At 30.5% G+C, this 13,898-nt stretch overlaps 1 protein-coding gene across 1 annotated transcript; it reads right to left on the bottom strand.

The window, feature by feature from the left end:
• Positions 1 to 1,895: 1,895 nt before the first annotated feature.
• Positions 1,896 to 10,183, bottom strand: LOC107441041 (astacin-like metalloprotease toxin 5). The gene is made up of 5 exons (XM_043053139.2): positions 10,040 to 10,183; positions 4,818 to 4,893; positions 3,718 to 3,832; positions 2,613 to 2,791; positions 1,896 to 2,162 (listed from the first exon to the last, which is right to left on the bottom strand). Exons 1-5 carry the CDS (start codon positions 10,166 to 10,168, stop codon positions 1,939 to 1,941), a joined length of 723 nt encoding a protein of 240 aa, XP_042909073.1. The 5' UTR covers positions 10,169 to 10,183; the 3' UTR covers positions 1,896 to 1,938.
• Between the last annotated feature and the right edge of the window lie 3,715 nt (positions 10,184 to 13,898).

Genomic DNA, 13,898 nt, shown 5'->3' with positions numbered 1-13,898 from the left:
ATAAATAGTAGAGTTAGGAGGCAAACTTTGAAAAATAAATGTAAATAGGTTGTTAACTACTGGAAGAAGGAGTAACGCGAGACTCTGTGAATATGCATTATAATTAATAAAGTTTGTCTTTCCTTTTGTTAAAATTATAAATGTTTATTATTTTCTATTGTTTTAATTAGGAAATTGTAATTTTTTGCGGCTACAATTATAAAATTTGTTTGTCTAAAATTTGTTTTTTCGAAATTTCCCCTCTCTATCTTGTTTGCCTCTTTCTCAGATCTTTACATTGCTTGCAGTCATAAGAAAATCATTATTTCAAAAGCTTATCTAAAAGAGGTTTTGACAACCATCACGGAAACCAATATTGAACAAGTAGAGATCTCAAATAGTTTAACATTTTTATCTACTCAGTGCACACTTTTAATATTAAAGTAACTTTGTAACCTGTAAATTCTATACTTATAGTATTTAAGTAACCTGGAAGCATTTCACTCTGCTCATATTTATAGTATTTTAATAACTCTGTTACAGCAACTCCTTGCATTCTTTTAATACTCTTTGTAATATCTGCAGCATGTAATTTTGTACATACTTATGACATTCCAGTTTTATCTAATGTAATTTTAAGCTCTAACAATTTTATACATTCAAAAATATTTTTATTACAATTAAAAGTAAAATTTCCAACGAGTGCATTTTTATTCTTTTGATAAATTTAATATTTTAATCTGAATGTGCCAGTTGAACATAGATCCTAAAAGCTTGAATCCTAAAAGCTCGAGTTGATATTTTACAACGACTATAATATTACTGTTATATAACTGTAAATACAATTTCAAGAGGAAATGAAAAAAATAATTTACAATTTACGTTTTATACAATGAAGTTATATTTTCTTACAAATAAAATTCAAAAACCAATCGATGAAATAAAAAACTAAGCATACCGATCGAAAATCGAGACCTGTTCAGCAGTTGAATTTGATACGGAGCTTCTAAATCATACCAGCAAGATTTAGGTAACTGCGCAACGTTAAAATCAAAGTGTTATTCCAAATCTTAAACGATAGTTAGCCTCAAAGAAATAAGTACAACGCAACAGAATAAGTTTTTTTAACAATTATATCATGTGTTAAATAATCTGTTCGTTACTTTAGTTCTCCAAAATCACTAGGTAGGATGTTCACAAACTACATTGAAAACTTGTAAAACCAATTAACTAAAGCTAAAACAATTAAAAATTTAACGCAAGAACACAGACTTGAATCTTCTACATGAATCTCCACTAGTAAAATGCTTCTTTATTTATTCACTAGATACAATTCTTCTTTAGAAATTGTGTGTGGTTTAGGAGAGGTATAATAAGGACAACTTGCATCTGATATTAAAATATAGAAATGTTTTGATATTAAAGAAATATAATTACGTACTTACAATTTTCAATAATAACAATAAAAATTAATAAACGCAATCGATTTATTGAAAAAAGAATTTTTAATCACAATCGTTCAAGGTGGTTAAAAAGAAGAGAAAATAAAAAGTAGTACTTAAAAAAGATAGGATAGACTTTGTGTTGCGTACGAATAAAGCACATAGCACGTACGTTTATATAAATGTTATATTTGTCGATAAACATACTGTGGCTTATGTAATCATACCCCAGTATGTTTACTGACAAAAAAAATTTATGTTTTAATTATTTTATTGATAATTTTTTACGCATTTAATTATCGAAAAGATAGATTAGATTTTGTGCTGCGTGCGAATAAAGCACAACGTGAAATAATTGTTGCGACATTATTTATGTTTTATTCATATTTGTTAGATTTGTTCAAAAGCTTGTTTGTACCAAACAGAAAAAGAAATTGTGTGATTTGCAGTACATATACTGACAAAAGAAATTCGTTAATGTTTTCTTTAAAACTTTATTGGTAATTTTTTACAAAGATTATGGGCATTCATACAACATTTTTATTCTCTTTGCATCTAGTGTAGACAGCGAATACTTCTCCCAATTTTCTTTTAGAAGTCTACCATCTTTACCTGTCATACTATGCTGGCCCCAAACTTTGGCAAAGGAGTTGCTACCATACAACATTATTGAACCATAATCAAACTCTGTCAGAAGTCGGTTCTGTTCTGGCCTTAATTTCTCGAATGCGTAATACCATTCTGGAAAAAAACAATTATTACCATTAGCGCATGTGGCTTGCTGTAGTTATTTTTCTCAATGCAATCTTTATTTAAACACTTTATTGTACTCGAAAATGTACTATATGTAACAAAGGTAATTTTAAGTACTGACTATGATATTTTCTGTCGTAATACAGGAAGAATATTATGTGCATTACTTAAAAGTGTGTCTAAAAACTTCTATGTAAACATTTATTAACTTCAATGAAAAAAGAAACACTTTTTTGCATTTGTTGACATCTTAGAAATAACTATGAATCGATGTGCCACGTTTTTCTAACCAAACACGTACTAAAATGTATACGTTGACATCACGTTAAGCGAATGAACCAGGCTTAACGTCACGCTTAATGCGATGTCACGTTATGCTTGATTTCACGTTAAGCGATTAAATGCGGCCTCATATTGAGGCCGATTTTTCTTACTTACTTTGATCGATGTTTTCCCAATTTATGATGATATAATCATCTCTATCGGACCTCATGTGCTCGTGATGGAATCCTACAGCATGCAACAACTCATGCAAAATAACTCCAAAAGATTCACAGCCTGGTCCCAAAGACAATTTTTGCCCTCCTCTTCCGATTCTTCCTACGTAGGAGTAACACCTGCAAAAAAATATTTCTTACGTAAAATTGTAATATTTTATCATTATTTTAGCTATGAATAAAGGTTTCTCTTAAATTCGAGGTAACCATAGAGTAAAAGCATTCATTCTCTAGAACATGGATTTTCAAAACTCAGGTTTTCAGTAATAAAAAGGTATCTAATGGTAAGCTATAAGAAATATCCCGTCACACAATGGTATATGGGTATCCTGTAGGAAAGTATTAGAGATATCCTGTAACGAAAAGATATCTATGTATCTTGTTGAAAAGCATGAGAGATATCTTTACAGACAAAAGCATCTAGGTATCTTGTTTGGAAACTATAACAGATATTCTTCCTCACAAAAGTATGTAGTATCATGAGAGAAACTGTAAAAGATGCCCTTCCAAGTAAAGGTATCTAGGTATCTTATAGGTAAGTATATGAAATATCCTGTGACACAAAGGTAACTAGATATCTTAAGGGAAAATATCAGAGATATCTTCCCACACAATGTTATATAGGTATCCCGTGAGAAAGTAAAAGAGATATCCTCAAATACAAAGATAACTAGGTATACTGTGGGACGTTATGAGAGATATCCTTCCTCATAAAGGTAACTGGGAATCCTATGGGAAAGTATAAGAGGCATCCTGCAAACAAAAGCATTTAATAGAAAGATATAGGAAGCTTTCTCCTAAACAAAGACATTCCGGCATCAAATGATAAAGTAAAGTATAACAGTTACACATTTTTTTAACAAAGCATTTTAGTGCCAGATAATGGAAACTACAAATTTTGCTAGAAAGAGATTTTTAAAATGCGAAATTTTGTCTAGTTTAGAAACTGTGCTTGATAAATTTTTTGTTTAGATTCGCAAAGATCATGTTTCTGTGACATAGTGAGTGTTTATAAGCGCGTATTCTATCAGCTTATACGTACTTACCCATTGTCTTTAAAGATATCGACATAGTCATGCTCATGAGTACGCTGTACAAAGCGAAGGCATGTATGGACTTGTATGTGATCCATTACCTTTTGTATTGATTCCGTCAATGAACCTAGAGAGATTTTCTGTTACTAATTTTTACTCACATAACATTTGGCATGTTACATTGATAATTTTAGGGACCCAAATTCCTTACAAGAAAAACTTAGAAATTTGTTGATTGATTTTTGTAATTTTTTTAGTAAGTGCTACAATTACAATCTAAGTAATATTTGTCAGCATCATTTCTAGAAACAATTATCAATCTCCGGTGTAAAATAATATGAAATTTGATACCAGAGATAATTTTCGTAATAACAAAAATCAAGATGGCAGCTAAAGCAAAATACGTGTTTTTGCACAATTACGTTTTCTAGAACGTGCTACAATTACCATCTACGTTATCTTTGTCAGACTTTTTTTCTAGAAACACTTATTAATTTTTACCATGAAAAAAACATAAAATTTGATCCCGCGAATTCTTTTTTTTTTAAATTTCAAAATGCCGACAAAAAATTCGAGTTTCTTTACTACTCACACTTTTCTAGTGTGTCAAAGTTGCCATCGATTTAATTTATTAAACGTTTTCCATCTTCTTTCAAAAAAACTACTCTAATATCATTTTCCAGTTTAAAAATAGCATAAAACTTGATAACAAGCACGGTTTTTTTAAAGAAAAAAAATCAACATCGTGAGTAAATAAAGGCATTTTTTTCTTCTTCCTACTGCCACTTTTCTGGAATGTCAAAAAGGTATCACTTATTTGTTTTGTTAATCATTTAACTTCAAAAGCCACTGCAATTTTATTTTCCAGCTTAAGATACCCTTTTTCGTTACTTTATGACTTTTTTTAAACTTTGATATTCTTTCAAGATGGTGGATAAAAAAAAAATTTCCAAGCTCAAATTTTTCTCGACTTCTAGTGTGTCAACACAATAAATTCAATCTTTGTTTTTGTGGAAATTTGTTACACCAAACACCAAATTTTCGCCTATTTCTCCTGTACTAAATTCGATCCGATTTTAGAGCAGAATGATTTGATTTGATTGAATACTTACTTAGTTCTGGAGAAATAACGTACGGAATAACACCTCCATTCCATCGTTGGGAATCAAGTGCAATAGCATTCCTATCCTAAAACCGAATGACAATATTTAGTTTTGTATTGAAATCATAACCAAGGTGTTATATAAAAACTGCCCATAATACGTATGAGTTTCCAAATTCTTTGGAAAAAAATAAATTGATGCCATTACTTAAATTCTACTTCTTTTGCAATTGGCAGTGATACTTAATCTTCATAATTTGTTAACTTTGGTGGTTACCTGATTAGAAACTTTATTCGTTTTACATATACATAAATAGGAAATAACAGTCGACAAGCATTCAAAAACAGGCGCCCAAATTCAAGGCTTGCCAGACGTGAATTAGAAGAAGCAAAAGTAATTTTAAAAATGAAACGAAAAGCTGTCAACAAAAAAATGGATAAATAAAGGTGAGAAAAACAGGAGAGAATATAAGCAATTTTATTACAAGCGGGAGAAAAAATGGTAAAAAGTTCTAAAACTGCACAAGAAGTTCCATAATGACAATATTTGAGATAAATTTGTAACATTTTTTCCCAAAATGAAGTAAATATCGTATTCAGAGGTAAAAAAAAAATAGAACTGATATTGGTTGTAAAGTTTCTGTAAAATATCAGGTGAATCGGACAATTCTATATAGGGCCAATATCGGAAAATATCGGCTATTTGAACCCTTATTGGGCCAAGATTTATGAGTATTGGTCCAATGAGGGCCCGCGTTATTTTGCTGCTAGAGGGTATTTTTGTGGAAAATATTGACATTCAATAGAGAAAAAAAGAATGAAGAACAAGAAGCAATTACGGTGGTAGGAGAGCGGAGCGAGTAGAAGGCAGAATCTCCTAATTTTCCCTTAGGAAAATTTGCCATAGAGAAGCCTATGGTAATCTATGGCAACCTATGGCTACCATAGAAATTTGTATGGCAAGATACCATACGCCTATGGTTACCATAGAGATTTGTATGGCACAACACCATAAGCCTATGGCTACCATAGAGATTTGTATGGCACAACCCCATAAGCCTATGGCTACCATAGAAATTTATATGGCAAGATACCATACGCCTATGGTTACCATAGAGATTTGTATGGCAAAACCCCAAAAGCCTATGGCTACCATAAAGATTTGTATGGCAGTATACCATAGACTAATGGTAACCATAAGGATTTGTATGGCACGTCACCATTGGCCTATGGCAACCACAGAAATTTGTATGGCAGTATACCATAGGCCAATGGTAACCTTAAAGATTTGTATGGCAGTATACCATAGAGAAAAGCTGATCTAGATCTCCACCAACGAAACAACAACTTCTATGGAGTCCTCAAAAACATCTTCTAAAAGAAATAAATATCCATTATTTCACCCCGAAGTTAATTAAATTCAACATGTAAACCCACAAGGCATTCCTGGTGAGTCTTTTCCGGCCTCCGGGTGGCCAATTTTTCCATTTTTGAGTGTTTAAAATCAGATGTTCCATTGATTTAGGCTTAGAGTATCAGACCGCCATATTAACGTGTCATCCACTACAAGTGGAATCTTTCGCAAACTTTGGCTACTTATTTTAATATTTTTTCGATCTCATTCTTGGTCAAAAACAATTTATTGCAAACGCCTATGCGATTATCTATCTGAATTTATTAAGTTTTTTAATTTCCGGCTGTCTGGTACTTTTATCAGTGTTTACATTCTCATTAGTTTTTTATTTTAATTCCACTTAGGTTCTTGCAATGCTTTTTTACATTATCTTACATATGTTAGGGCTTTATATTTATATTTTGTGTTTAATTTTTGCTTGCCATTAAATTGTTTTTTATCATGTCTCTGTGTTTTACTATTTTACAACTAATATTTCTTAAGTATCCACATATATTTGTACAATGTTCTGTTACATGTTTATACATAGCTTAGGGTCATCACTTAACTAGATTTGCTGGATTACTGGTTGACAATTGTTTTGCTTCAATATCATCAACTGGACAGTCCCTGGCCATATCATCTGCTGCTGTAACCAAAAATGCTTTTAACAATTTAATCTTTCCTTAAGTTTACAACTTTTTCGTCATAGTGATTCCCTATACCCAATTAATTTTTATTTACTATCCCTGACCAAGTGTAAATTTGTCAATAACAATTATTAATTTCACCAATTTTAATCATGTCTTAAACATGTTTTGTATTTACCAATGTTTCTATATTGTGTTCTCTTTTCTAAATGTGCTTAACACAACTCAACATAAATTTTCTGAGTTTTTTTATCCCTCACTAGTAGGGGATCAACTAATTTAGCCTGTTTTCTATTCTTAGCTTTTCATAGTCTAATACCATCTTTTTTATGGATAAAATTTTGTTCACATGCCACCACTGGTTGCACCGTTACATATTCAGCTTTTGTCCCGTTTGATCTATTTTAAACTAATTTCGCTTCGACCACCGGCCCCACTCTTTATCTTTTGAGTTTTAATAGTATTTTATTGTTTTAGTAGTCTGTTTAATTTTTAGTTTAGTATCACATATCAAAATTTAAAGAATTTTCATACTCGCTCCGACCATCGGACCGTTATTTTGCTTCGCGTTCTTTTAGGTTCCTCTAATATCTGACGCTTATCTAACTAATTATGATACCAATCAATCAAATTAACGTTTTTTATACTCGCTCCGACCTCCGGACCCACTTTCTATTTTCTTGTTTTTACAGCTTTAACAAATATTAGTTGCCTGTACTCAATATATTTTGTTCCTAATCAACATAACCAATATTTTCCCCACTCGCTCCGTCCACCGGACCCATTTTCTAGCGGTTAGTACTAACTGTTTGAAATTTATTTGAATAAGAACCGCATACAAAAAGGATTCTGCAAGTAAAACAGGAGAAGTTTATCAAAGAAATTTAAAAAAAAGCTTTCTGGATATATATTTATTCTACAATTATTAAGTTTTGCATTTTTAATATCCATTGCGAAAGATTCTTGTAAGTAATTATTTTTTGACGTATGGTAAAATATCAACGAGAAATGTTGCCATAGCTGTATGGCAAAGGTATACCATAACCTATGGAAAAATATTTCTTCATAAACTGTAGCACATCTTAGTTTTATGGCAAAAATTTGCCATATAAAAAAATGCCATAGGATATTCCTATGGGGTTTTGCCTATGGCAAAATTTGCCATACATGTATGGCAAAATTTTTGCCATAGGCAAAACCCCATAGGAATATCCTATGGCATTTTTTATGGCAAACCTATGGCAAATTTTCCTAAGGGTTATATTTAAAAAAATTCATATGAAGACAGATCATAAATTTGGAGAAAAATATGAACTAGTATGAGCTGCGGTGGCTCAAGGGAGACACAGGTTCGAATCCCAGTGGTGGCTGGCTATTTCGAATTCTGCTTTCGGCTCGCACCGACCACAATGCTGACGTAAAATATCCTCAGTGGTACACGAATTACTGGTTAGAATACCCTTGCCATCGGGCTAACCATGAGAGGTTTTCGTGGTTTTCCTTTCCATGTAAATGCTGGTTAGTTCCATCAAAAAGACCTCCACGAAGGTTCCAATGCTTGATCCAGGAATTCAATGAAAAAGTGAATAAAGAATGTGAATACATGCAATGAAAAAATGTTAGTTTTCCAGAACACAAAAAACGGAGGCAACTATATACCAAAATTTTTAATTAATGATTTAGCCGGAGACAGAAGTGAGCAGAATAAAGTAAAGAATAAAGTTTTGTTGAATTATTTTTAATCTTATCTTTCTCTTTGTTTTATTATACTTTTTTATATTTTTTCAAAGGTATTTTCAAGACCAATTTTTCCGTAGCTAAATGCGAAGTAAAAACTGCTCATTTTGCTCTTGACAATGACTTATATAGTGGGCGAAAAAAACAGAGCACCTGAATAACTTTTGATCAAAGATCGGATTTTTATGTTCTGGGACTTAATGGCTCAAGAATGTAACTTCAAATATGAAAATTAATAAGGGCAGACAATATTTTAAGATACAAAAATGCACTTTCTCTAAATAAGCCTAACTTTTTTTCGACGGATTTAGATTTCTGACCCGAGAAATCGAATTTTAATTGCCTGATTTTTTCGAAATTAAATTGTTTTACAACTCTTCAACCGAATTATTTATATTCTGTAAGTTATAATCTTAAGTTATATTCCTTAAAATGATGCAAAAAATTATGCACCCCACAATTCAAATCTTTTTCGACCATTATTATATAAAAAAATAAAAAGCAATAAATAGGTACTTACTAAAAGTTATTTTTTTCATGGAATTATCTTTGAATAAACGAACTTTATAATTCAGTGCAAAAAATTTTAATTCGCACAAAAATTTCTTTAGATATAGCGAAATATGCAAAATGTGAAATTAACATTGAGGGGTCCAAACTTATCACCGCTCTCTAAACCAAACTATTTTGACTATATTTCCTAGATTGCAGCTATACCCTAAATTTTAAAGTTTAGAAATCAGAATCCCTTGAATAAAACGGTATGTTTCATCAGAGAGAGTACGTTTTTGCATCTGATTGTGTGATCTCTATTTTGTAACTTAAAATGTCGTCTGCACTTATTAATTAGCATATTTGAGGTCGACCCCTCGAGCCATTAAGATTGCGTATCAGAACATGTTGATCCGCTCATCAGATCAAAAGTTATTCAGTGTGGTCCGTTTTTTTACTGGCATTCTGTACATGGTAAGTAATTATACATGGTTTTTGACCTCATGACGATATCTATTGAAAATGAACTTATAAAAGTGAGCCCAAACTTGTCTTTAGCAATTACGTAAAAATCGTTATGGAAAAAAAAGTATTCTAAGAAGAAAACGCGAAATTCAAATTCCTTCATATACTTTTGATCGGGAAAATAAAAATCGCAGAATATATAACTGAACTTTTATTGGTATGGATATTAAACTAAATTTATGTCACTAGACAAATATATTTAATAGATGACTAATTTTACAATGGTATTTCTTGTTCAAATATTTTTAACATTTATTTATTTGAAGGATAATTAACATAAAGAAAAGTTTTGTTTCTTAATCATTTTTGAAAAATTCTTCTACAAACAACTAGTTGGCACAAGTACTATTACTATTATTACAAGTATTTTATACAAGTATTTTGTAAAAGTACTAAATATTATTTGTACAAGTAACTAAAAGAGGCATGTATTACCGTATTCGGATCTATACCCATTATGTCACCTTGAAAAAGACCTTCATTTATCATCGGGTTGTCGGTCACTGCAAAAAAAAGTGATTTTAATGGACAATCTTCAGAATGATAAATATTTGCAATAGACATAAAATGAAAGTTGTCATGAGTACTAAAATATTAAACATTTATGAAGCATCGAGGCAGTAATCATGAACTATCAGATTAATCTTGAAGTCATTTTTATTAGTATGCATTGAATGACGATAATCAAGTTTGTAGGTTTCAGTTGACGATAACGAAGTTCTAAGACTGAAACGGAATCTTGAAAATTTCTGATGCGTCTTTCTGCCAATGTTATGTTTACTAGACGATGTGTGAGCAAGATTGATATTCGAGGAAGCTTTATTATTGATCTTATACTTAAATTTAAGTGCAGTTTCATCTTCCATAAGACTGTTCTGTATTTCATAAATTTCAAAAGGTCGAGAGCCGTATACTGCCGTGCAATTAAAAAAAAACAAAGTGAATGTTTCACGATTAATTCCAAAAAAAGTGGCTTGACATCTATTTTCCTATTATTTCTAAAATACAATTTTTTTTTAAAAATTTAAATAAAATAAAATAAATCTTGAATTTTTTATTCTGCAATATGTAACTTACCATACAAAGATGCCAAATATTAGGTGGGCTGGAAAGTAATGTCGTTTTGGCGCCTTAAATATTCGTTAGTCTTAAAAATCAATTCCTTTTATTTCGATCCGGCATTGAAAGATGGCTGCTAACGAGGGTGAATATTTTATTGATTAAAAATAAAATCTTGATAGCAAATATCAAATGCACCAATCCGACATTACTTTGCTGTTAACCTAATGTATAAAAATCTCGATTTTGAATTTTTTATCGGTTTTTCAATTGCATGGCAATATAGCGATTTGAGGAAATTAATGTCAGTCACAAGATTAAAAAAGTGTTTATGCTTTTAGTATTATCCTCAGTTTTTTTTTGTTTTTGTTTCTTGTATGAAAATTACAAACTAAATAGTAAATTGCACGAATCATATTGTAAACAGTAATTATTGCTCTACTATGCATGAACAGTGCATATTGAAAACAGTAAACAATGTAGGGCGGTGATTTTTTTAAGACTAGACGTACAATGAATCGAAAGCTCTAGTAAATCAGAAATCTTATCTACCTAGGCTTAGCATTATACGGTTTTACGGTTTGTAGTTTAAAACGGCTACCATAGTAGGAAGCAGAATAATTCTCATAAGCTATAATATCTGCTACGGTAAACATTAAGACCAATTTCTGCTTCTGTTAAACCACGTGACGTTGTTTCATCTTCAACAATTGTGTGAATTGGGTGGACAGATGAGAACACATATCAAAAAACATTTCAGAGGAAAGGTTTGCTGTTTAATTAAAAGTTTTGCTTTTATGTAAAACCTTTAATAATAAAACATTTTCAATAGTTTAGATCCGTAGAAAAAATGATNTGTCAAGCTTGTTAATTAAAGGTCTTTCTGTTGCTGCTTTCCCAAACAAAATGTAAAATATTTATTTAAAAATAAAAATACAAAGATAAAAAAAAGACATTTATTTAGAAAAATACAATGCAACTAATAATACAATATTTTTTCTTCCTCATTTTCAATATCTACATTTCCGCCGTTATGGCCTCCTTATAATAAAGCTTTGCTGCACCTTAAAAAAATAAATAAAATTTAAGCAATATTAAATCACAAAATCATATAAGACTGCAGAATTAAACTTACTACTTTTTATAAAATAAATTTGAATATATTTACTTGTTTTGCACAAAATTAAATCAAAGTAATATTTTTTATAAGATAGCATCACATATTTCCTTACATATTAAACAAACCTTTGTAGCGTTGCATTTAACTTACGTGGCTAAGCTTATTTGCCCAGGTTAAAATTTTTGCTGGAATTTGGTTGCTAGACAAGCATATAATGCTATGTACCAGCTAAAATACCAGCATATACTACCATAAATCCAAGGCCGGATTTACGTATAAGCTATCATCGGGTTGTCGGTCACTGCAAAAAAAAGTGATTCTGATGGACAATCTTCAGAATGATAAATATTTGCAATAGACATAAAATGAAAGTTGTCATGATTACTAAAATATTAAACATTTATGAAGCATCGAAACAGTAATCATGAACAATCAGATAAATCTTGAAGTCATTTTTATTAGTATGCATTGAATGACGATAATCAAGTTTGTAGGTTTCAGTTGACGATAACGAAGTTCTAAGACTGAAACGGAATCTTGAAAATTTCTGATGCGTCTTTCTGCCAATGTTATGTGTTATATATTAATTTTCATCGGTACATAAATTTTTATAAACAAAAACAAAAATCGAGACATCACAAACCATTAATTGAATTGTTAAAACTATTTTTATTTTATTTTTAATGTTTTAATCTGTTTTGTACAATTGGCTGGTGGCTGGGTCGCGTGCAAGCGATTTTTCCCTTTTTTTGAGTTTTAAGTCCCTTCGCAAACGATTATTCCCCAACAGGCAGTAAATGGCTGAAGAGGAGTGATGCAATGGATGAGTAGGAGTGACGTAATGGTATGAGAGCCTATCAGAGCTTGCCAGAGGGCGCTGTTTTTCTCCCTCCTTTTTTTCGAATATTCGACGCAGAGCGCGTTAGCCAGTCTCTTAATTTTTTTTTTCTTAAAGGTAACAGGTTTTTTTTTAGGTAGACGTTTTAGGGCTACTATGCCCTGGATCCAGGAACCGGATGACCGATAAGTATTTTTTTTCTTTCAAATTGGCGTATTAAATTAGTAATTAATTTTAATTGAACGTCTTTAATTAACAATGTCGAAAAGTGTTACAATGTTAAATTAACTTAAAATAGATATTTAATAATCTAATTACGCCGATAATCTTAAACCACGTGAGAATAATTTTTTTTTAAACCCAGCCTAATTTTTTATAAGTTGTTAAATGTGAATTATTTTCCATAATATATATTAAATTGTTGTAAAGTTGAAATTTTGTTTTGGAGATGTTGCACCAAAATTTTGAATTCCTAAGACATTCTAATTATTGTGTTAACGAAGAATGTTTTATATGTATTGTAACCAAGAATTATGTTTTAATACAATTTTGTTTTTAAAAGTCATATTAGTCTTTAATTCTGACTATGCCTCGTGCTAATTCCTTGGATAGGATTAAATTTTGTGCACGTGCAGTCTAGTGCCATGATTCTCTAAGATTATCTATAATCCTTTTTTATATAACTATAAATATTTCGTTAAATAATGCCAATTAACATTGCTTAAAATTAATTCCAGTCCAAATTGCTGTTTAGCTTAGCAGTTTAGCTAACAGCAGATTAGCTGTTTAGCTAATTTTGCTAACAGATTTCGAGTCACGTGGTTGGCCTGCACGAGCACGTTGGAGAAATAGTAAATACTGAATTTAAATGTTAGTTTTAAGGTATGAAGATACTAATTAATTCAATATTAGAATCACGTTGTAATTATTTGAAAATTTTTAGATACATTATTTGATTTTTGATTTAAATTTTTCACAAAGCAAGTGTAACCTTATTAATTAATTATTCCAAATTCTATACGATCTATTATATTATTATTTTATTAAAGGACATTATATGTTAAAAATGATTCATGAAATTAAAAATAAATTATAACAACGTTTACGAACCAATATATAATTTAATATAATCCTGGTTAGTTTAATTTTCTTTAACTATAACAGTATAAATTTTTTATAAATTATACCTGAATTACTTTTGTCAATACTGAATACCAATTTTTAAGTTATACCTGGTTTACAGTATAATTATTATAATAATAAATAATATTTTTAAA

This window comes from Parasteatoda tepidariorum, chromosome 3 (assembly GCF_043381705.1).
Source record: "Parasteatoda tepidariorum isolate YZ-2023 chromosome 3, CAS_Ptep_4.0, whole genome shotgun sequence".
Lineage (NCBI taxonomy): Eukaryota > Metazoa > Arthropoda > Arachnida > Araneae > Theridiidae > Parasteatoda > Parasteatoda tepidariorum.
This window is presented reverse-complemented; position numbering and strand designations above follow the sequence as displayed.

Coding starts and splice junctions, on each gene's coding strand:
- LOC107441041 (XM_043053139.2), bottom strand. CDS start 10,168: ATGTCTATTGCAAATATTTATCATTCTGAAGATTGTCCATTAAAATCA. Junction 3,833..4,817: donor CGTTATTTCTCCAGAACTAA/GTAAGTATTCAA, acceptor AAATCTCTCTAG/GTTCATTGACGGAATCAATA. Junction 2,792..3,717: donor GATATCTTTAAAGACAATGG/GTAAGTACGTAT, acceptor ATTTTTTTGCAG/GTGTTACTCCTACGTAGGAA.